Below are 21,520 nucleotides of genomic sequence, written 5' to 3' on the forward strand. Positions count from 1 at the left end.
CTAGGTGATGAAAAAAGGTATTTGTGCATACATCTACAATTCTCTCTCTCTATCTCTCCAGTCCTCTTGACATGAAGTCTGTTTTGTTTTGCTTATTACAGTATAGTTATGGTGAAGAAGCCAGTAAGTCTCGAAAAGCTCCAGGAAATTGTAACCAAGAGATTTGGTGCATCATACATATACTGGTATAATACTGAGGTATGGAAAATAGAAGATAACAGACATACACACACATATGTACTCTCTCTCTTTTCTATGTTTATGTTTCACTTTATTTCTTCCTTCCTTACTCAAATGTTATCTACTCCTTTTCTCCCTTCCCCCTCTCTCTCTCCTCTCCCTTCTCTCTCTCCCTCCCTCTCTCTCTCTCTCTCCCTCTCTCTCTCTCTCTCCCCCTCTCTCCCTTCTCTCTCTCTCTTCTCTCTCTCTCTCTCCCTTCTCTCTCTCCCTCCCTCTCTCTCTCTCTCCCCCTCTCTCCCTTCTCTCTCTTTCTTTTCTCTCTCTCTCCCTTCTCTCTCTCCCTTCTCTCTCTCCCTTCTCTCTCTCTCTCCCCCTCTCTCCCTTCTCTCTCTCCCCCTCTCTCCCTTCTCTCTCTCCCTTCTCTCTCTCCCTTCTCTTTCTCCCTCCCTCTCTCCCTTTCCCCCTCTCTCCCTCCCTCTCTCTCTCTCCCCCTCTCTCCCTTCTCTCTCTCCCTTCTCTCTCTCCCTCTCTCTCTTAATCCTTATCCAACACACAGACTAGGACCATCAGTGGGCTATCAACACAGAATGAATTAGATTTTGCTCTTTCCATATACGAGAGATTCACTGGCATCACCAGCCTACGTGTTGTTCTCTCCCGTCAACCAGTCACCATCACAGCCCCACCCACTGATGTGTTAAGCTCCGCCTCTCCCACTCCCGATAATGTAAGTGGAAGAATATTATTATTATTATTATTATTATTATTATTATTATTATTATTATTATTATTACACGTACATGCATGTTTTGCATTTTCTATTTTCTTATAAATACAAACTGTAAAGCTGTTACATGGATACAGTAGCTGCCAATGTGTTGGTTATTTTATTGTGTGATCTGTTTACCATTTATTATTTATTTTCCTGTATCTCAATCTTCCATCTCCTTTATAGTTAAAGGAACAAGTGGCAAAATTCACTCAAAGGTAATTAATTATTGTTATTACAAGCCACACCTTTTATTGCCTGTATCCTAGGTCCCAATCAGAGCCGTACTTTATGCGTAATACTACCGAAGGTTTTCGGGAAAGCCCCGACATGTATTTCCACACTTATCACGGCTTTAGGAACATCCCCGAAGAGCCTTCTAGAAGGGACTCTCCTCCACCTGGTTTTATTGACGAGCCCTCTACACCAGTGCCTCTTGATATTGGGGGAAAGGTATGGAAATATTAATAATAAAATATAATAATAATAATGATTTATATGTTAACAGCACTGTAGAGAGATTAGCAATATACATTATCTACAGTAGATAGTGTATATTTTTATTGTCTTTCCTTAGTTGTAGAGTAAAAAAAAGATAAGATGATATCTTAATATGTTTTTATTTGTTTTACTATATAAACCAGAGCCCATTGAGTCACATTGTAATATACATGTACATGTATACCTATAAATGTACATGTTCCTGTATTACTTTTCATTTGGACAGGAAGACCCTACCATCCTTTACTATAATAACTGTAATGTATTATATGGTATATACATGTATGTACATGTACATGTATGTACATGTATGTCAACTTGATGTGTCTAGTATTGCAATAGTTTAAACAAACATTTTGATTAAGTGCCCTCTTGTGCCAAAATTGTTTTCTAATTAACGAGCACTTCTTCCTCTAATAGGAAGGAGGTAAATTCATTCCCGAGGTTGAAGATGATGATCTCGATAATGCATCCCCAGCCTCAATCCCTTCTACTTTGGACATGTCATTCATTTCCGAGGAGAACCTCTCGATTACAGGTGAGGTAGCCCTAGCTCCTTCTTTCCTGGTCATATTGCCGGGGAATATTAATGAAATTTTTGAATAAAAAAATTTTACGCCACTTTTTATTCTTTTTAGGTGTAGACGGTTTACTGAGGCATCATGAATATTCACTATATGATGACAGTTAGCTTTCTCTTTAGTCTCTTATTTTTTTTCAAGTTCTACTATCTTCTACTTTTTTAATTGTAATCTTACTTTATAATTTATTTCAATTGTAGAAGAACACGGAGCCGAATCATTGACAAGAACATACCCAAGAGAGAAGAGTTACTCAATGGGGGAGCTTCCATCCCACACTCATAAAGCTAGTAAGACCATGATCATGAATTACATGATTCCACATTATTACTTCATTTTAAAATAATTAGAATTATGTGCATTTGTTGTATGATTAGTCCTAATTTTTTATCTCCAATTCCTACTTACGCATAATTATTATTTATTATTTTTTTGCTTACTATTATTATTATTTATTATTTTTTAGTGTATGGAACTTATCCATTGAATCCTCCTCCCAAGCTCCACCCACCTTTATCGTCGCATTATCATCACAAAATGGTTCCAGGGAGCTCTGACAGTCGGAGGTTACAAGATTCTGAGCTCCCGATACAGAAGTTAGCATCACTGACTGTGTCCCACAAAAGTAAGGATCATATACATGTGGTCTACCTCAAGACAGCTTTTTATTGTGGGTGCCTAATTTTAGCATGTTTAGCAAGGGATCTTTATTAAAAATAAGCAAATGAATTATTAACATCAATAATAGTAATAGAGCCAGTCTTTTAACAAAATCAAAAGTGCTATAATTCACTAGTAATACATGCTCGCAACTGAAGTGTAGAATTTTACTTTTCTTTATGTAGTAACAGCCCCAGCAAGATGGAGTAAAGGAAGACTATTGGGTACAGGAGCATTTGGACAGGTACTCTCCGTTAATGGCCACCATTTTGTTTTTATTAAGTTTTCTCTTGTGTGTGTCTGTGCAGGTCTTTTTATGTACTGATTTAGATACACAGATGGACATGGCAGTCAAAGTGGTTGATATTGATCACATTGAGAATATCAAGCCGTCACTTGATTCGCTTAAAATGAGCAAAGAAGTCCGTTCGTTTGAAACTGAAGTCCAGCTGCTTAAGAATATACACCACGAGAGGGTCGTGGGATACTACGGAACTGAAAGGAGAGAAGGGAAATTATTTATTTTTATGGAATACCTAGCAGGAGTGAGTACATGTATACTGGGAAACTTTAAAATTAGTATATTTTTAAAATGGCCATAACTTGAAAAATTTTAAGCTGGAATCAGCTCAAACTTTCTACAGAGCATAAGGACATCAATATGTATCAGAAAATGTAATAAAAATTGGGGGTGATTTTGGAGCCATTTTTTGGAAAAAACCATGGGCTATAGCCTTGGGTATTTTTCGGAAATTGGCCTATTTTTTAAAATGGCCATAACTCGAAAAATTTGAGTCAGAATCAGCTCAAACTTTCTACAGAGCATAAAGACATCAATATGTATCAGAAAATGTAATAAAAATTGGGGATGATTTCGGAGCCATTTTTTGGAAAAAACCATGGGCTATAGCCTTGGGTATTTTTTGGAAATTGGCCTATTTTTTTAAATGGTCATAACTTGAAAAATTTTAGACGGAATCAGCTCAAACTTTCTACATAGCATAAGGGCATCAATATGTATTGAAAAATGTAATGAAAATTGCGATGATTTTTATTCTTATTTTTTGCGTCTAGGGTTCAATATATCAACATTTAAAGAACACAGGAGCACTGAGTGAGGCACTTACTAGAAAATACACAAGACAGATACTGGAAGGAGTAGCATTTCTTCATGGAATGAAAATAGTTCACAGAGACATCAAAGGTAAGGGAGAAAGAGAGCAGAGAGAGTTTACATGTGTGTCATGGTTTTGCAGGTGCTAATATCCTAAGAGATTCAAATGGCAATGTTAAATTGGCTGATTTTGGTGCCTCAAAAAGACTACAAACGATCAGAAGTGGAATTGGGAGTGTTCATGGAACTCCTTACTGGATGGCACCTGAAGTCATCAAGGGCGATGACCCATACACTTTCAAAGCAGATATATGGTTAGAGAGAAAAAGAAAGAAAGGTTATTGATTTAACTGTTCTTATTTACCAGGAGCGTCGGAGCTACTGTTGTTGAAATGTTAAAGTGTCGCCCTCCGTGGTCGGACTTTGAGCCGACGGCGGCCATGTTTAAAATAGTTATGAACGACACAAAGCCAGACCTTCCTCCCCACTGCTCAGAGCAGGCACACAACTTCATTGAGCTCTGCTTCATCAAGTAATGATAGTATCAGTAATAATTGAATGTACAATTTAAATATAATTTGTTTTATTTTTTAGAGATAAAAATGAAAGACCGTCAGCAATGGACTTATTGAGCCATTCCTTTTGCTCAGTTTTTCCGAACACTTAATATTATTATTATTATTGTTATTTTTTCATTGTAAGTATTCTTATTCTTATTATTATTACTATTATTATTATTATTGATATTGTTGTCATACATTATTCTTTTCTTCTTTTTTTAATCATTTTTTTTCTTGTAATTTGTTTCTTATTGAAGAACCTAAAAATAGTGAAAACAAAATAATTGTCAAATTTGATTGCCAAAGTAATGGGAGAAAGCTTGTAGCAGTAGCAGAAAAGGAATTAAGATACTGTAGCTTTAGCACAGAGGCTTACCAATTAAACAAATAAGTTTTTCTGTGTTCATCTCTTCTTCAGTAAGCACTGGCCAATACGTGACAGTTGATTTCAGTTCAATTGGAACAGTTGTCTCATCTTCTAAAGCAATTGGGATCATGCACCTTGTTCTAGTTCTCTGCAGTCTATCCAGTGTGCTATGTAACTCCATCATACAGTATTCACTGTTCACAAAATTTCTTGTAAAAACAAAAATGACTTTTCTGCTCTCGTTCACAGCGTCATTGATGTTATCTGTGATAGTTTTGCCTCCAATGAAATCCGAATGGTGCCAGAATATCTTGTACCCTCTCTCCTCTAGTACTTGCTTTATGTGTCTTATTACAAATTCCTCTGCTTCTGTGTGATAGCTTAGAAAAGCATCCCATTGAAAGCCTTCATCTGCAGGTCATGAAATCAAGACGATACTTTCAAATCATTTCACTTACATGGAGGTTCTTTTGTTCTGGCGTATCTTGTTGCTTTATAGCAACGCAGTAATGCTGTTACTGCTGTCATAATAATAACGATTATTATTATTGCCGCTATCAGTGATACTGCTCCTATTGCTAAACTGCTTGACGGGCCTAGAGTCATAACAATTAGCTATAATTGGATTTTTTAAATCTTACTTTTTCTTTTTGTTGCTGTCACTTCAACTTGACGCACCACATCCAAATGTGAGCACTGATACTGGCCAATCGTCCAGTCTGACACTAATATCTCAACTGTACTGATCCATGAACAATTCTTACGCCCATTACTAGTAGAGTTAATGATTTCACAATCTTCATTGTCGTTTAATTTACACCAAACCGGAGGAGCATCATGAGGTGTACTATTGACCATGCAGGACAAAACTAATAGAGATCCATTTTCACCCACAGCTCTTTGAGTTGGTGATACTGTAAGACTAATGTTCTCACTGCTTAGCTTATGACATGCTGTGCAATTTGAGTAACGAAAGGTATAATAGTAATTAATGTACTGATGATGTATGCTTACCTTGTAAGTCAATATCAAGACTGTGGACTTTGTTCAACCCATAGCTACAATAGTAAGATCCAGCAAGAGACACAGAAAAGTTAGAGATGATCAGTGTGGAGTTCCACAAACACTTTCTGTCATCGTATCTGTATCTAATGCTATAAGATGGTCCAGGCTTTAGGGTAGGTATCCTAGTGGGTCTTGTTTCATAAAACGATTTAAAAAACCAGTTTGGTGGCTGGTTATGCACAGCATTGAAGGCAATGCATGTGATACTAATAGTTGATTTGATTGGATATGTCAGCTCATTGCTAGCAGTTTTAATATAACCATCAGTGTCAGTAGAACCATCACAAACTATAAGAAGCAAAGGATTCAATACATATACTAAATACAGTGCTAACTTTTAGCAAAGAGTCTGAATGTGGCTCCATTTATGTAGCAGTGTTGACCTAAATAGTTTTCAGCACAGCATGTATAAAATCCATTCATATACTCCTGCCAGTTCTGTATAGTCCAAGTCTTATTTAGACTATTGACATCAAATTCTAATTCCGTTGGTAATGATAGTTCTTTGCTTCGATCGATATCATTGTATCTATGCCACACAAAGTGAGGGCGAGGATTACCTTCTATAGGACATGATAGTCTAATGGGGCCGGACACATAAACATCAGGACTTGAGCCAAACTTTATTGAATAAGGGGGAACTACAGAGTGGGATATGATATATAGTTATAGGGAAACCTTTAAAATGCATTGTACAAACAGTTGTGAATGCAACCAATTGAGGCACTTATTCACTTACTGGTAACATTAATCTTATAGTTAGCTTCTATTCTTCCATCAATGGTGCATGAGATTGATGCCATTTGGTCTCTTGTCTGCAAATTGAGAGTCAGAAATGACACCGTTTGAATAGTTTCTATAGATCCTTCAAACGGTCGAATTATGGTATACGTGAAGTTTCTTGTAGGATCACCAGATGAGCCACAAGGAATAGTGAGGGACTGGTTGATTTCTCTGCTGCAGATAAAAGTCTGGTCAACACCACTTTGGGTGCAGTAACCTGAAAGATGATAAATACCTCAACTCCTCCTGCTGAGGTTAGCCTCAGTCCACCTCTGAGGTGGGAACTAGCACTTGAACAAAGTGATAATGCCATTAGGAGTTTTGGTAAAAGCAACAACAAGAATAGGCAGTCTTATCTGACATTTGCTTTTCTAATATTGCTGCATACTGCAGTGATATGTATAGTGGGTGTTTTCAAAGGTCATAAAACGATGTCAGCATTGATATTGCTGCAATTAAAGCATTTGCAATGTTACAGCAAATTTAGCCAGCATATAATAGCAAGTCTGATTACATTACTGTTGCATAGTTTATGAGGTACAGCTCTTAGTGCAGATCATTGAACAAAGCAACAAATAAAGCTTGAAGCAAGCATGCTTCATCAGGCATTTTGTGTAGCAATCAATAATCCAGCTACTATACATTTTATTGACTTACTTTGAGAATTTGTCTTTGCAAGCAATTGATAGCAAAAGAGAGCAAACAACAGAAACATCTTGAGCAGCTCCAAAAATTATATTATTCACAATTGTGGGTGTGTCACTCAACTAATTAAAAATTCATGGGTGTGTAGAGGGTTTGGTTTAAAATGCTCTCAAGATTTGTGGCGAACTTTTGCTACAGGAGATCCATAAAACTAATGTCTAGCGGTCCAGCAAGCCCAGTTAAAGACTTATACAGTCAAAGAACACCTTATGAGAGTCAAATTTTGTCTGAGGAGAGCCTAGTGTCTAAGGATGACCCCCTGGCTGTATTTCACTCTTGGTTCCTAGCTGCTTCCCAATGTACAGAAATAAAGGAAGCCAATGCAGTCTGTCTGGCCACCTGTTCTCTCTCAGGTCAACCATCTTGTAGGATGCTACTGATGAAGCACTATAGTGGCGAAGGCTTCAAATTCTTTACCAACTATCAGAGTCGTAAAGGTCAGGACTTGAGTGAGAACCCTAATGCAAGCCTTCTCTTTTATTGGGCTCCTCTTCACAGGCAGGTGAGGATAGAGGGAGTCGTTTCGAAACTAGCTGAAGACGAATCAGCTGTATATTTCAACTCTAGACCCATCTCAAGTCAAATCAGTGCCGTAGTTAGTCAGCAGAGCTCAGAAGTTAACTCTAGGGCTGAATTGGAAGAAGAACATCAAAAAATTACAGAGAAATGCGAGAAGGGAATCCCTCTGTCTAAGCCTGAGGATTGGGGAGGGTTTGTCCTAGTGCCAAATTATTATGAGTTTTGGCAGGGACACAGTAACAGACTTCATGACAGGATCTGCTTCAAGAGAAGAGGAGAGATTTGGAAGCTTGCAAGACTAGCTCCGTAGAATTGAACTAATGCATGCATTCATTTCAATCTCATTTTAGTGTAAAGAATTGAGCATGAGCTAAGTTAATTTGGGTGGAGCTCATTGGTTTTTGCTAATCATATTTTCAGCATTAGTTTTTTAAAGTTTGCAATTTGCACTTTTGCTGAGCATAAAAATGGCCGACCATGAGCACCACCATCACGGAGAAGAGGGACACGGTGACTGTAGTGATGCGCCTCCTTTCACAGAAAACGACCTAGTAAGCAAGACAGACCCTTTCCCTCAAATGAAGGCATGGGAGGAAGAAGGGAAATCTGATGAGTTCCCGTTAAGAACTCTCAGCACAGTCTCAGAGGATGGGATGCCTTCCTCTCGTTATATTGGTCTTGTCATCACTGACAGTGGTATCAAATTCATGACATGTGACAAGAGTAACAAAGCAAACGAGTTCAGCTCAAACCCTAAGGCGTGTGCATTGTTTTATTGGCCCTCCCTGGACAGGCAAATGATAGTCAAGGGCAGGGTGGAGAAACTCCCTCGGGAAGAGTTCCTTGAGATGTATAAGTTTTGTCCGTCACGCGATTGCCAGGTGACGGTAAATATGGGAGATCAGGACGAAGTTCTGAGCGGATACGAGGAGCTGATGGAAAGGCGCAGGGAGACTGAGGCTAAGTTTAAAGGTGTGGAGCCACTCCCTCCTCCTGATTCTTGGCAGTGCTATATCCTCCAGCCGACTTACTTTGAGTTTTATCAGGGCCATCACAACTGGCAGTCTGACAGGATTGTCTTTACACAGAGCCCTGATTCCACGTGGTCTGTCAAACGGTTCCTTCCTTAACTTTGATTGCAATCATTCATTCATTCATTTAGATCTACTACTATCTACTAACTTCATTTTTGTTACTTCAGTTATTCTGTACTTGTGATTTCTTTAGTTTTTTTGCAAAACTAATAATTTTATTTCTGATTTTTGATAATTGTTAAAATTAGTTGATTAATTATTTTAGCCACACCTTCATGTATCACGTGATCTTCCCGCCTATTTGGCGGGAAATAGTAGAAAAATGGCCGCCTCTGAGTTGTCATCTCCAAAGGGAAGGCCGTGGAATCCTCCTAGAAAAGACTTGACTAAAGGGTAAATAGAGTTTTGTATTTACTAACAATTTAAAGCCTTTTAAAGGTTTAGTCGTAGTTCCAAGATGCTGGCAGCAGCTTTCAATAGTAGTAATAAAGAAAATAAGTCAAGTTAGCCTATTATGAAATTGTGGTAATATATTTACTTATTAATAGATTTCTACAACAGTGGTCATACTAATCCTTTTAAAATACCGGAACGCCAATTGACAAGTCCTCAAGGAACTAAAAGGTCACTGTCTCTCTCTCCACTCCCTCCTCCCATCCCTCACCCAAAAAGGGCACTTCTGACACCAAACAAAATGACAAGAGATCCAACACTACCTTCACCTCCTAAACGCTCAAAAACAGACTCACCTGAAGGGTAAGTACAAAATAATGCAAATTTAATAATTATTATTTGTCATCTTTCTCTTCTCTATCCTTTTAAGATTTATCAATTTAGGTAACACGTGTTATCTCAATGCTGTCCTCCAGTCTCTTCTCTCCTTGAGATGTTTTGCACTCGATATTGTTCAGTCGCACAAAGAGTCTCCGTCTTTATCAAACAAGTCTCTCTTTCGTATGTTATTTCTACTCGTTAAGGCTAAGTACAGTGGGAGTGGCCTTGACGGTCAGATAATCCTCATCAAGGACATCAGAAGAATCATTAGGGAGAGAGCTAAGAATTTTTATGGTTTCAATGAGCAGGTGAGTGGGTGTGGTTTGTTGCCATGGTGATGTTTATTGTATAGGATGCACACGAATTGTTGACTCATTGCTTAAGTATGTTGCGGTCTGATATATCAGCTCTTAAAGATTCTAAGGTATTATGTGCAATTTATATTATATCAATTTAACTATACCAAATACTTATTAACACTACCACATAATGTTAAGGTAATGGTATATGTGAAGTCATTACATGATTTTAAATGTCACTACATGTACAGTAGAATGTGTAGAAAATAGTCAAACTATAAGTTTATCACACGAAAGTGCTAAATGTTCTAAGTTACTTATTTTTCTCTTTTCTGGTGTCTTTTGCAACAATTACTCCAGACACAGCACCCATAACAGCCACCCCTGCTACAGCCCCCAATGCTGCTCCTCCTACCATACCTGGTACATGACCCACTACACCAACCCCAGCTCCAATTATTCCACCTGCTACTGCTCCAGTCACTGTAGGGAGACTTATGTTCCCTGTTATTCCTAATAATCGTTGGGTTGAGTAAAACTTTAAGAGAGGACGAGACCTTTCACTGCATCGGCTAATGCAAGACTCCCACAATACCTTTAACCAATTTTCTGTTGTTGGTAACTTTATTTCATCTTCTTCTCCAGCGATGCAGAATGGTATCTTACCTATTGTTTCCTCTGTAACTTGACCAGAAAGGAATTCAGATATTTTCTCTTTAAATGTAGCGATTTTACGACGAATGCTTTCCTCCTTTCCTTCATCTTTCAATTGCTTTATATTTCCAAGTCGAAGGAGCATGTTGGTGAAGGTCAGTACAATTACTGATCTCTCCCACATTTCATTGCTGATTTCCTTCTTCAGTGTTGTGAACATCTTTTGCACATCACTTGTGGCTCGAGAATCAAACTTCAAGCATATCAAGACCAAATCAAATTTATTCTTCTTGGCTATTTCTCGTACTATATGCTTCCCACTCTTTCCTTTGGTGTCACCGAACCCAACTGTATCATATATTTTTATCTGTACTTTTACAATCTCCCCTTCATATTCTGTTATTTCAGATTGAACTGATTCGGCTCCATGTTCAACATTTGCCACGACTTTTCCCATTAAAGCATTCACGATTGTTGATTTCCCTGAGCCAGTCGGTCCAATGACTAGTATATTAATTGGCTCTTCTTTATCACGCAATTCTTGTATCTTTTATCTTTTGTGGAAGTGAGTCAAAAGAGTCTTCAATGCTTCTGGTGTTTGGCTGTTCTGTTGGGGATATTGGCCTATCTTCAATGTCAGTTGGGTAACCCTGCTCTTCACCTTTATGATCATCATGGATAGATTTCTCCTCATCATTGCTCTCTATTGTAATATCTTCTTCAGTGGCCATATTGAAAGAAGCAAAGCTAGTTCTTTGTCACATGAGGTCATGAATAATAGCAAGAGATGATTTGACCAATCAGAATCCAATCTCATATTCTGAAACTACACACAATTGCATGTAGTGGGAAGGAAGAGTTGTAAAAACAATTAGCATTCAATATGGATGTATAGTAGTACGAAGAGTAGAATAAACACATTAATGATCAGCCAAAATTCTGAAGAAATTTTATATAGCAACAACAGGTCATAATTTTCCCTTGGGGTCATATTTTCCTTAGTGCTTTGTGCATATTAAAATTATAGTCTTTCAGTGGTATTTATCATAGGTGTTCAGTCTCTGCCCAGTTGAGATTAATTTACAAAATACTTATTAAATAACACTACATTAAATTTGCACATAACATTAAGGTAACAGTATATATATAAAGTTATTACACGATTTTAAATATCACTACATGTACATATATAGTAGAATGGGTAGAGAATAGTGAAACTTAGTTTATTGCACTAAAATACTAAATGTTCTGAGCTACTTGTTTTTCTTTTTCTGGGTGTCTTTTCCAACAATTCCTCCAGACACAGCACCCATAACAGCTGCCCCTGCTACAGCCCCCAATGCTGCTCCTCCTACCATACCTGGTACATGACCCACTACACCAACCCCAGCTCCAATTATTCCACCTGCTACTGCTCCAGTCACTGTAGGGAGACTTATGTTTCCTGTTATTCCTAATAATCGTTGGGTTGAGTAAAACTTTAAGAGAGGACGAGACCTTTCACTGCATCGGCTAATGCAAGACTCCCACAATGCCTTTAACCAATTTTCTGTTGTTGGTAAATTTGTTTCTCCAAAATTACCAGCAATACGGAATGGTATGTTACGAAGTGTACTCTCTGTGACTTTGCCAGAAAGGAAATCAGATATTTTTCCTTGAAATGTGTCGATTTTACCAAGAATGTTTGCCTCCTTTTCTTCATCTGTCAATTTCTTTACGCTTTCAAGTTGAAGGAATATGTTGGTGAAGGTCAATATGATTACTGATCTCTCCCACATTTCCTTGCTGATTTCCTTCTTCAGTGTTTTGAACATATCCTTCACATCACTTGAGGCCCGAGAATCAAACTTCAAGCATATCAAGATCAAATCAAATTTATTCTTCTTGGCTATTTCTCGTACTATATGCTTCCCACTCTTTCCTCTGGTGTCACCAAACCCGATGGTATCATATACTTTTATCTGTATTCCCTTGACCTCTCCTTCGTATTCTATTGTTTCAGATTGAACCGATTCAGCTCCATGCTCAACTTGGGTCACATATTCTCCCATTAAAGAATTCACGATTGTTGATTTCCCTGAGCCAGTTGGTCCAATGACTAGTATATTGATTGTTTCGTTTCTATCACGCATTTCTTCTATCTTCGCTCTTGTCTCCTGTGAAAGTGATTCAAAAGGGTCTGTAATCCTTACGGTATTTGGATTTTCTTCCTCTTCCGGCTCCGGGGATGATATTGGCCTGTCTTCAATGTCACTTGGGTAGTGCTGCTCTTCAAGGTCATCATGGACAGATGCATCCTCATCACTGCTCTCAATTATAATAGCTTGTCCAGTAGCCATATTGAAAGAAGCAAAGCTATAGTTCTTGGTCACATGAAACAAAGCTAGTTCTTGGTCACATGAGTCATGAATAATAGCAAGATATGATTTAACCAATCAGAATGCAACCTCATTCTGTAATATCATATCTTTGATAACATATTCATTGGTCAATGTGGGATATTTTCAGTATCAAGTGGGCGGTGGGTTGTAAAAACAATTTTCATTCAATGGATGCAGATTTATTGTACTGTATGTATCATGTTTTAAAAACAGTCATTCTCATTATTCTCTTAGCCCAAGTGTTGGTCATAATGATATAAAATTTTAGCTAGAATAACTGAAAATGCATTAAATTTAATTTAAGAGTCAAATTGAGATATATCTTTTCGTTTTTGTTCTTTTTAAATGATGGTCTTTGTAGGTGTTCAGTCTCTGCCCAGTTGAGATTAATTTCAAGAGCAGTATAGAGCAGAGTTTGAAGTGTACTGTTTGTCATTCCACTGTAAATAAATATGAAGAAGTCTTAGATCTCTCTCTTCACTTGTTAGTCACAAATATTACAATGATGATGATGTATTGATTTTTTTATATAGTACAACTGGTAGTCGCAATAGTCTACAAGAATTATTAGAAGATTATTTCAAGGTAATTATGCAATTTGAGTTCTCCTGTCTACTTCTTCATCATTTCAGAGTGAAACTGTTGAGTACAAGTGTCACAGTTGTTCTAACTCATCTTGTACTCTATCAAGAAAGCTATCAGCCTTACCAAGAGTACTCATACTTACTCTTAAGAGGTACTCTCTTAACGATCGCGGCAGTTGTGACAAGAATCTTGACCCTGTTCGAATCCCACGTCATTTAAATCTAGCACCCGTTTCTAATCCTGACCCAATACTCTCCTCTCCTTATGATAATAAACAAGATGTGCTTGGGTATGACCCCATTACAATGCCCACTGCATAAACCTTCTTTTATGCTAGGCAATTGATGGGTAAGAAACTAGAGACTGTAATAGCAGAGAAAGAAATCTCTCCTCAAGAGAAAAGACATGCATTACCATACAGACTTACTAGTATCATTAGTCACTTTGGAAATAAATCATCCAGTGGTAAGAAAACAATCTATTATAGTATAGTAACTATGTATGTAAATTGTAGGTCATTATGTTAGTGAAGTTCATTGTCCACTGACCAATACTTGGTGGCATTGCAATGATTCGCATGTTTCAATGACAACAGAAGAGGAGGTTCGACAGCTTCATCAGACAAAGGCATACATCCTGTTTTATATTGCAATCAATCGATAAATCATTCATCAAATATTTAATATGTTTAATAAGTGTGTGTACATGTATGAATGTGTATTGTTGTTTTAGTCGATTAAAAAATTTATAATGATTTCCTGTTTCACACCCACTTTGTGAGGCACTTGTAAATTAAATGGCTCATGTACAAGGTAAAGCCTCTCAGTCATAATATTATCTACTGAACCTTCTGCAGATCACTATAATGTCATTGCTCAAGAGTATGACTTCTTTTATGACCATATGTATGAAAAACTAGCCGAAGCATCTTGTAAGTGGCTCAAACTGCTACCAACTGATTCACTGGCTGACATTGGAGGTGGTACTGGAGCTGTCAGCTCTTTAATATGGAAGAAAGCAAGTAAGCTTCAAGACAGCAAAAGTGCTATTTTGTTTTTTTTCTGTAGATCTTGAGCAACCAGTACTAGTTGTAGATCCAAGCCCTGAAATGTTGCAGCCAGCCAGTAAAAGGGAAGGGGTCCTCACTTTGGAGGCTACGTTTGATGACTTTATCAGTTCACATCCACACACCATCTCGAAATATAATAAGTTTGTTTTTAACGGATGCATTTTACTCTTCCCTAATCTTGAAGCCTCAATTGCTGCATTTTACAAGCTACTGAAGCCTGGGGATCAATTACTGATTGTTCAGTACAATATTTTAATCTGGAAAGAGAACCTGAGGACGAGTTGGGATTCATTGAATGAGCTCGAGGAGTTCCATAAACGAGCTGGCTTTTGTGTAGAGAGAGGAAAAGAGTCTCATTCTCATAGCTACTCAAGAGAAAAGTATTTTATTCTCTACGTCATTGCTGCTACACAGCACTAAGCTTATTTACTGACGAGGAAATTGAAGTGGGAATCAAAGAACTTGATGAAACTGTTTTTAAAGGAGAATCACTCAAAGAATTAACTGATTTTTATTATAGTTGCAACTAAAACATAACTATGTGCCTTACAATTTCGTAGCACATGCTCTTTAACTTCAAAATTTATGCATATTGATGTCCTTATACTATTTGAGTATTTAAATCTTATTACTAAAGCCCAAGAAATAGTGTGCATTCAAATTGATTCAATACATTATTAAATCAATAATTTCCTGATTTACACCCACTTGACAATATGGCTCATGTACAAGGTAAGAGACATCTCGTGATCTATCCACTCTGCACCTTCTGCAGGTCACTATAAAGCCATTGCTCAAGAATATGACTTCTTTTATGACCATATGTATGAAGAACTGGCTGAAATATCTTGTAAGTGGCTCAAACTACTACCAACTGATTCACTGGCTGACATTGGAGGTGGTACTGGAGCAATCAGCTCTTTAATATGGAAGAAAGCAAGTAAGCTTCAAGACACCAAAAAATACCAAATGTTTATTCTGTAGATCTTGGGCAACCAGTACTAGTTGTAGATCCAAGCCCTGACATGTTGGAGCCAGCCAGTAAAAGGGAAGGGGTCCTCACTTTGGAGGCTACGTTTGATGACTTAATAAATTCATATCCACACATTATCTCAAAATATAACAAGTTTGTTTGTATCGGTTGCATTCATCTCTTCCCTCACCTTGAAGCCTCAATGGCTGCGTTTTACAAGCTACTAAAGCCTGGGGATCAATTGCTGATTGTAGAGCATCCAGAAGTCTTAGTCTGGAAAGATTTGAAGACAAGATTCAATTCACTGGATGAGATTGAGGAATACCTCAAGCAAGCTGGTTTTAGTGTAGAAGAAAGAGGAGAAGAGTCTCATTCTCATAGCTACTCAAGAGAAAAGTATTTTTACTCTCTACGTCATCGCTGCTACACAGCACTAAGCTTACTTACTGACAAAGAAATTGAATTAGGGATCAAGAAACTGGATGAAACTGTTTTTAAGGGAGAACCATTCAAAGAATTAACTGATTATTATTATATGATAGTTGCAACTAAAACATAACTGTGCGTGCATTAGAAAATTAAAAATAAAATTAAAAATTTATAATATACACAGTTAAAATAAGTCTCTGTTATATATAAGGATATTTATATAAAAGCCAACACCACGTCGTTATTAAGTATTAATTATTTCCACCCGCGATTCGTGCCAAGAGCTCTGATCTTTCTAATTCTAGTGTCACTTTAAGTGTGATTGCTTTCCTCATGTTTTTAAGACTTCTTTCCTTTGCTTTGGTCAAAGTCTCAATTTCTTCAGTCATCTATGGAATATAACATTCAGTCTGCTATTGTATGTACACTCAGCATGCCTTTACCTGTTGTTTCATTGATAATAATTGTGGTTGATACTTTTGATCAAACTTCTCAAGAAAATTTGAGATATAAGTAGTGACTATGTCCATATGAAACTATAAGATAATACATTGATTCATCAGTATTTCATACTGTTAGTTTATATTACCTGAACAGTTTTTGTTCTAAGATTTTCTGATGTTAAATACTTCTCACATCGTTTTATAAAGTCCTCCTTCACATCATTGTCCAGATTTTTGTGACTATAAACATAATGCAAATCACTATAATTATTATTATGCATTACTTACTCAATTGCATTTTCTACTGAGTCTGTATGCAAAGAAAGCATAGTACAGAAATAGGGGTGAAGTTGATCAGCTATTGCTTGTCTAAAAATAAAAAAATAAAAGACAGTTATATCAACGTATTCTTACAGTGTATCATCGTCATTGATGAATGTTTCTAGAGTGACTGGATAAGACAGTTCTAATCCACTAGTGCATGATAGTCTGTTGTAATCTTTCCTAGTACAATCTCCTTCAATACTTCCTCCTCCTCCTGGTATTATAATGAGTTCCAGTGATGTTTTCTCCTCGAGTAAATGATCAGCAAGTTTAGTGAGCTCTAATGCATTCTCTTTTATCATTTTAAATGGAAGAACATTGTGCATGCTATTTAAAATGACACCTCTTCTTATTTTTTTCACTTGATTTGCTGCCCCACGACAAAAACTATCAATATCTATACCAGAAATAGAGAAATATAATCTTCCATTCTTACCAAGTTCACATGTTTCCTGAAGTGCTTCATTGCAGGGATATTCAACCTGATATTGAACGAGTCTTCTCACTTTTGATGTGCTCATTTCTTTGAATCTTTCTATAAGGCTTTCAGCTAGTTTTCTAAGATTCAACAATGGCTCCTGTATATGAATTATGCATAAAGTTTAGCTATATTTCTAATACTTTTATATCTGTGTCATAGGCTTCTATTAAGCCAGCAAATAGTGTTGTGTTGTCGATATTTGAAGATATGACAGAATGACATAACCTCAGCTCTTCCATCATTTGCGACTTTTGGACTAAAAGAGTCTCCATATCTAACATGATAAATAATATCTACAATTATTGTTAGTCACTTACTCTCTAGTTTCATAGTGAGAGTATCTATTTCTGTTTGGAGGAGGTCAATGCATTGATGAATGCAATAAACAATATCAGATAATACTGAGAGCTGTTTGAGGTTATTAACATTTTTTGAGTGATGCTCAACCCTATACAAAATCACAGGTATATACATTGTGATGGATCCTTATTACTTACCAGTCTTCAATGTCTGAAGTCCCAGTTATTATCTCAAATATTTTCTCGTCACTTGCTCCCTCGAGGTCACTGCTCATTTCTCTGTAAGGTTCATGCAGATCCAGCCATTCTTGTAACTGAGCTTCTGTCCCTGGTCCCTCTTCAATCCCTTGGTAATAATCTCGAGCTAATCTTGACCACTTCAGTATGGCTGGTTTGATGCAACTTGCAGGCACCTCAGTGCCTGTGTGATGCTTAATTTGTCCAGCCGCTTTTTTCTTTATGTACTGTTCAAAGTCTTGATGATCCTGTAGCCTATCATAATGTGAGTATTCGCTACTTGTCGCACTGAGAGAGCCAGAGTTGGCATGAGATGCAATATTAATTTGTCTGCCCATCTTTTGGAGCTCCTCGTCCGTGAAGCAAAGATCAAGCTTGTTTGCAACAATTAGAGCTCTTCTCTGATTAAATATATCTACAGAAAACAAGTTTGTAAACTGTATCTTTATAGTGGGTGATGATTATCAATGACCTGCTTTCATTACTACTTCTCTCACTATTGTTGATATGCTAACCTTTGTCTCTCTGTAGCAACACTTCCAGATAGCCTGTCTCAACTCTCTCCTTGTGTATCTCCTGGCAGCTCATAACACAGAGATAAGCTGAGCAGGAGAGAAGTGAGCGAGTAAACTCTTCATTGAGGTTCCCAGCCTGTGCATGACTCATGTAAGGACACAGTTTGAAGACCAGGTATGAATCATTGCTACTAGTCGAACTTCTATTTCTATAAAAATACATAATATAAATAAAGAATTTTAATTTCTTTATACCTTGAATGCTGGAGTACACTAAGTAATGTTCTCCTCCCAGATTCAGCCTCTCCGCATATTCCAATGGAAACTATCTTTTCCTTCATTTTGTATTTGACAGGCTCCAAGTAGTGTTTTTGGAAATCCTCACGAGTTTCCTCAGGGCACCATTGAGCTATATCTTTCAATGCTCCCTGCATGTTATGCATATAGGTTATTGGTGTTGCATTAAAATGTGTTTATACATTGTAGGAAATTGCTATATCACTAGGGAATTATACACTGTTTTATGCATGCGTAGTGTAGCTGTGCTATGCTAGCACAGATATAAAGGCAAACAGTTTACTTAAAACACCTGTGAAGTGTATTTCAGTACAATTGGGTATACTACTCAAAACTTGATGAAATGTGATAGTCTGCTGCACGTGCTATGTATGCATCAGATTATGCTTACACTACAGTTTATAATATTACGATAACAAAAGTATGGGACTTCCCAACTGAGCTCACTCACTTTCATTTTGGTCTTGATACTTTCTTTTTTTTCTATTGCATCACTTGCCACTGAACTACCTGCATTATGAAAATACAATAAATTAATAATAATTATGATGATATTGTAAGCAAGTGGAATATTGTTTATATTTTGCATATTAAAGGTATGCAATCATTACCATCACTGAAAACCACAGTTCTTAATCAGAGTATTTTATAGTCCCTTACCTCTTATACTATCAATGAAACTACCAGCTAATCCTTCATACCAGCTCTTGGAGCGGCGGCCAGAGACATTGCTCTCACTGCTGCTGCTGCTGGACAGTTCCTCAACATTTCCAATGGTATTGCTTCTTTGTCTTCTTGGAGGAAGCACACTCTGGGATGGAGCTGCTGCAGCTGGTACAGGAGTGTTGAGTGGTGGAGCAAAGTGATGAAAAGGTTGGACCATATTTACCAACAAATCAAGATTATCTAATCTAGAGAAAAAGATCTTTTTTGATGCTTGAGCTGAGCTAAAGGTCTTATGTGGTTTATTAATTTGGGGCGGAGCTAAAAATTAACTAGGTGGAGGAGGTTATCACACTATATATATTAGAGTGGGAGTTATGTCAACTGCACAGTAGGATCATTAAAATAAAATAATAAATTCATCCAGATTAAGAAAACTAAGTACAATATACATATGCACACTTATTGTAGCTGTCAATGTAATCATTCCTTGGAAAAAGCAGCTTTGAAAAACTCTAGGAAAGATCAAAATAATCATGCAAAACCTCATCTTTATCACAGCCCTACCTCCATAATCTACTTTCCCATCATTATTGGTATCAGCTCTTTTTAAGAGCTCTTCCAAATCTTTTTTTGTTACAGAGTTACCAACAGCCTCCCTCATCTCCTTCTTGCTGATATACCCGTCACCATTCTTGTCAAATTTGCGACATATTTCCAAAGCACCCTCTGGCAATTGCGATTTTGTAGTAGATGGCTGCTCTGTTGCCTATAGAAAGAGGTAATTGCGTGTTTTTATAAGTATGAGTACTTCTGCGTCGTTGCTAACAGTTGTAGTATCCTCAAAACAGCAGAGAAGATTCATCTTGTCTTGTCTTGTTTGTTGGCTTTGCTTTGCCAGCTTGCTGCAGCCAGCCACTCCCTTTTTAGAGGGAGGTGCTTAAAGTTATTTATGCGCTAAATACTTTAATCATAGATAGATTAATTAATAAGCTTTAATCAAGTTATGGCAGCCGTAGTTACCCTTTTCTTATTCCTCCTTTTCTCTGTTTCTTTAGTGTATGGTAAGAAAAAGACTCTTATTTTATTTTATTTCCAAATCTATTAAAGGTTGTTCGTATGGTTCTGTACGACTCTACGATAATGGTAGTGTAAATCAAACAGACAGGGGAACAGTTCAATATTGTTATTCTGGTTATTGGAACAATGCATGTAATGTGGGATGGGATTGTCCTGAAGCTAATGTCGCTTGTCGTCAGCTAGGATACTTAGGAGCCAGTAAGAACTTTTGAATGTCTAATATAAAATTATGAATAATATTATTATGTCAATAAAGATCATGATAATTATTATCTTTGTGCACTTAATATGCAGGTACTTATTATCAAAATGCTCAGCAATATTTTGGTTCCACTGGTTATTCCAGACGATATTACTACTCTTGTTCTGGTTCTGAATCATCACTTACAAGTTGCAGTAGCTCTTATTATTATTCTTGTCAATCCTCTAGTTATGCTGCTGGAGTGCAGTGTATTGGAGAAATTGATGCTAACAACAGTAAGCCACCATGTGTCATATAATTATTAATACATGAGGTATTCATTAGATACTGCTAATTGCTCTGAGTCAGGATCAGTACAACTGACAGGAGGTGCAACTGATTCAGAAGGAGTATTACACTATTGTTACAATGGTGCTTGGGTTCAATTTTGTTCGTTGGGTGATAAGGAAGCAACTGTAGCTTGTAAACAATTAGGTTATGAACCATTTGCAAGTAAGAGTATCAGAGTATATGAAGTGTTATGTACACAATGTATTCAATAGGGTTTATTTCTCTATCTGATCTGGATTCCTGGGAACTAGGCTATTCCCCACTCACTATCTCATGTAGTAGTTATGCTACTGAATCGGATTTGTCTAGCTGTTCAGTATCTTCATCTTCATCATCTTCATCTTGCATTTCTAGCTCTCTAAGCTGTGCATCTCCTAAAGCTATTAGATGCTATAGTGAGCTGCATTGTAGTCATGTAGTCATATGTAAATATTCTATTTTCTTGTTAGGACAAAGTAGTTCATGCACTGATGGCAGTGTCCGTTTAGTCAACGGATCAGTATATCAGGAAGGAAGAGTAGAAGTATGTGTTGATGGAGTTTGGGGCCCAGTCTGCAGCAGTGGGTGGGATACTACTGATGCTAGGGTAATCTGCAAACAGTTAGGATATGCAGACTCTGGTATATGATAGTCCATAGTGTTATTCT

The 21,520-nt window shown here is 37.2% G+C and overlaps 8 protein-coding genes across 8 annotated transcripts in view; 6 read left to right on the plus strand and 2 right to left on the minus strand.

The window, feature by feature from the left end:
• The first annotated feature begins 6 nt into the window (after nucleotides 1-6).
• Nucleotides 7-4,646, plus strand: LOC100632568 (mitogen-activated protein kinase kinase kinase 2-like). The gene is made up of 15 exons (XM_020005756.1): nucleotides 7-17; nucleotides 102-198; nucleotides 737-907; nucleotides 1,136-1,167; nucleotides 1,219-1,402; nucleotides 1,871-1,988; nucleotides 2,089-2,136; nucleotides 2,232-2,321; nucleotides 2,498-2,656; nucleotides 2,877-2,935; nucleotides 3,000-3,236; nucleotides 3,766-3,895; nucleotides 3,948-4,119; nucleotides 4,173-4,337; nucleotides 4,400-4,646. Exons 2-15 carry the CDS (start codon nucleotides 109-111, stop codon nucleotides 4,470-4,472), a joined length of 1,728 nt encoding a protein of 575 aa, XP_019861315.1. The 5' UTR covers nucleotides 7-17; nucleotides 102-108; the 3' UTR covers nucleotides 4,473-4,646.
• Nucleotides 4,586-7,365, minus strand: LOC100635134 (toll-like receptor 6). Its single transcript, XM_003383366.2, has 8 exons — nucleotides 7,238-7,365; nucleotides 6,537-6,797; nucleotides 6,133-6,438; nucleotides 5,747-6,085; nucleotides 5,374-5,685; nucleotides 5,191-5,328; nucleotides 4,742-5,143; nucleotides 4,586-4,625 (listed from the first exon to the last, which is right to left on the minus strand). Exons 1-8 carry the CDS (start codon nucleotides 7,293-7,295, stop codon nucleotides 4,588-4,590), a joined length of 1,854 nt encoding a protein of 617 aa, XP_003383414.2. The 5' UTR covers nucleotides 7,296-7,365; the 3' UTR covers nucleotides 4,586-4,587.
• Nucleotides 7,339-8,229, plus strand: LOC100635257 (pyridoxine-5'-phosphate oxidase-like). Its single transcript, XM_003383367.3, has one exon. The coding sequence runs from the start codon at nucleotides 7,389-7,391 to the stop codon at nucleotides 8,112-8,114; it is 726 nt and encodes a 241-aa protein (XP_003383415.1). The 5' UTR covers nucleotides 7,339-7,388; the 3' UTR covers nucleotides 8,115-8,229.
• Nucleotides 8,230-8,254: 25 nt separating this feature from the next.
• Nucleotides 8,255-9,056, plus strand: LOC105316404 (pyridoxine/pyridoxamine 5'-phosphate oxidase-like). The gene has a single exon (XM_011411257.2). It carries the CDS (start codon nucleotides 8,272-8,274, stop codon nucleotides 8,932-8,934), a length of 663 nt encoding a protein of 220 aa, XP_011409559.1. The 5' UTR covers nucleotides 8,255-8,271; the 3' UTR covers nucleotides 8,935-9,056.
• A 57-nt stretch (nucleotides 9,057-9,113) lies between these two features.
• LOC109589756 (ubiquitin carboxyl-terminal hydrolase 37-like) lies at nucleotides 9,114-15,246 on the plus strand. The gene is made up of 12 exons (XM_020005782.1): nucleotides 9,114-9,231; nucleotides 9,277-9,341; nucleotides 9,387-9,594; nucleotides 9,662-9,920; nucleotides 9,965-10,036; nucleotides 13,308-13,429; nucleotides 13,480-13,531; nucleotides 13,579-13,820; nucleotides 13,869-13,996; nucleotides 14,046-14,343; nucleotides 14,388-14,552; nucleotides 14,599-15,246. Exons 1-10 carry the CDS (start codon nucleotides 9,161-9,163, stop codon nucleotides 14,192-14,194), a joined length of 1,368 nt encoding a protein of 455 aa, XP_019861341.1. The 5' UTR covers nucleotides 9,114-9,160; the 3' UTR covers nucleotides 14,195-14,343; nucleotides 14,388-14,552; nucleotides 14,599-15,246.
• A 49-nt stretch (nucleotides 15,247-15,295) lies between these two features.
• Nucleotides 15,296-16,143, plus strand: LOC109589803 (uncharacterized). Its single transcript, XM_020005815.1, has 3 exons — nucleotides 15,296-15,332; nucleotides 15,376-15,540; nucleotides 15,585-16,143. The coding sequence occupies exons 1-3, from the start codon at nucleotides 15,317-15,319 to the stop codon at nucleotides 16,130-16,132; spliced, it is 729 nt and encodes a 242-aa protein (XP_019861374.1). The 5' UTR covers nucleotides 15,296-15,316; the 3' UTR covers nucleotides 16,133-16,143.
• Nucleotides 16,082-20,165, minus strand: LOC109589706 (uncharacterized). The gene is made up of 15 exons (XM_020005746.1): nucleotides 20,073-20,165; nucleotides 19,829-20,030; nucleotides 19,259-19,776; nucleotides 19,050-19,108; nucleotides 18,557-18,729; nucleotides 18,302-18,510; nucleotides 17,748-18,201; nucleotides 17,568-17,698; nucleotides 17,391-17,524; nucleotides 17,206-17,347; nucleotides 16,860-17,166; nucleotides 16,734-16,814; nucleotides 16,592-16,685; nucleotides 16,446-16,538; nucleotides 16,082-16,391 (listed from the first exon to the last, which is right to left on the minus strand). The coding sequence occupies exons 3-15, from the start codon at nucleotides 19,479-19,481 to the stop codon at nucleotides 16,254-16,256; spliced, it is 2,238 nt and encodes a 745-aa protein (XP_019861305.1). The 5' UTR covers nucleotides 19,482-19,776; nucleotides 19,829-20,030; nucleotides 20,073-20,165; the 3' UTR covers nucleotides 16,082-16,253.
• A 102-nt stretch (nucleotides 20,166-20,267) lies between these two features.
• LOC105316434 (deleted in malignant brain tumors 1 protein-like) overlaps nucleotides 20,268-21,520 on the plus strand; it is a 9,120-nt gene continuing 7,867 nt past the window's right edge. Inside the window, exons 1-6 of the mRNA XM_020004800.1 lie at nucleotides 20,268-20,325; nucleotides 20,372-20,539; nucleotides 20,636-20,818; nucleotides 20,868-21,035; nucleotides 21,086-21,268; nucleotides 21,323-21,493. Coding sequence (XP_019860359.1) covers nucleotides 20,268-20,325; nucleotides 20,372-20,539; nucleotides 20,636-20,818; nucleotides 20,868-21,035; nucleotides 21,086-21,268; nucleotides 21,323-21,493 — 931 coding nt within the window. The remainder of the gene's footprint in view (nucleotides 20,326-20,371; nucleotides 20,540-20,635; nucleotides 20,819-20,867; nucleotides 21,036-21,085; nucleotides 21,269-21,322; nucleotides 21,494-21,520) is intronic.

Source organism: Amphimedon queenslandica, unplaced genomic scaffold, assembly GCF_000090795.2.
Source record: "Amphimedon queenslandica unplaced genomic scaffold, v1.1 AMPQUscaffold_13511, whole genome shotgun sequence".
NCBI lineage: Eukaryota > Metazoa > Porifera > Demospongiae > Haplosclerida > Niphatidae > Amphimedon > Amphimedon queenslandica.

Coding starts and splice junctions, on each gene's coding strand:
- LOC100635257 (XM_003383367.3), top strand. CDS start 7,389: ATGCTCTCAAGATTTGTGGCGAACTTTTGCTACAGGAGATCCATAAAA.
- LOC109589706 (XM_020005746.1), bottom strand. CDS start 19,481: ATGGTCCAACCTTTTCATCACTTTGCTCCACCACTCAACACTCCTGTA. Junction 18,202..18,301: donor GTTGCTACAGAGAGACAAAG/GTTAGCATATCA, acceptor TGTTTTCTGTAG/ATATATTTAATCAGAGAAGA. Junction 16,686..16,733: donor TCAGTAGAAAATGCAATTGA/GTAAGTAATGCA, acceptor TTATGTTTATAG/TCACAAAAATCTGGACAATG.
- LOC105316404 (XM_011411257.2), top strand. CDS start 8,272: ATGGCCGACCATGAGCACCACCATCACGGAGAAGAGGGACACGGTGAC.
- LOC100632568 (XM_020005756.1), top strand. CDS start 109: ATGGTGAAGAAGCCAGTAAGTCTCGAAAAGCTCCAGGAAATTGTAACC. Junction 2,936..2,999: donor GTACAGGAGCATTTGGACAG/GTACTCTCCGTT, acceptor GTGTCTGTGCAG/GTCTTTTTATGTACTGATTT. Junction 3,237..3,765: donor TTATGGAATACCTAGCAGGA/GTGAGTACATGT, acceptor TTTTGCGTCTAG/GGTTCAATATATCAACATTT.
- LOC100635134 (XM_003383366.2), bottom strand. CDS start 7,295: ATGTTTCTGTTGTTTGCTCTCTTTTGCTATCAATTGCTTGCAAAGACA. Junction 5,686..5,746: donor TCTTGATATTGACTTACAAG/GTAAGCATACAT, acceptor CAAATTGCACAG/CATGTCATAAGCTAAGCAGT. Junction 4,626..4,741: donor AAAACTTATTTGTTTAATTG/GTAAGCCTCTGT, acceptor CACTATTTTTAG/GTTCTTCAATAAGAAACAAA.
- LOC109589803 (XM_020005815.1), top strand. Junction 15,541..15,584: donor TTTAATATGGAAGAAAGCAA/GTAAGCTTCAAG, acceptor TTTATTCTGTAG/ATCTTGGGCAACCAGTACTA.
- LOC109589756 (XM_020005782.1), top strand. CDS start 9,161: ATGGCCGCCTCTGAGTTGTCATCTCCAAAGGGAAGGCCGTGGAATCCT. Junction 9,595..9,661: donor AAAACAGACTCACCTGAAGG/GTAAGTACAAAA, acceptor TATCCTTTTAAG/ATTTATCAATTTAGGTAACA. Junction 13,430..13,479: donor TTAGATCTCTCTCTTCACTT/GTTAGTCACAAA, acceptor TTTTTTATATAG/TACAACTGGTAGTCGCAATA.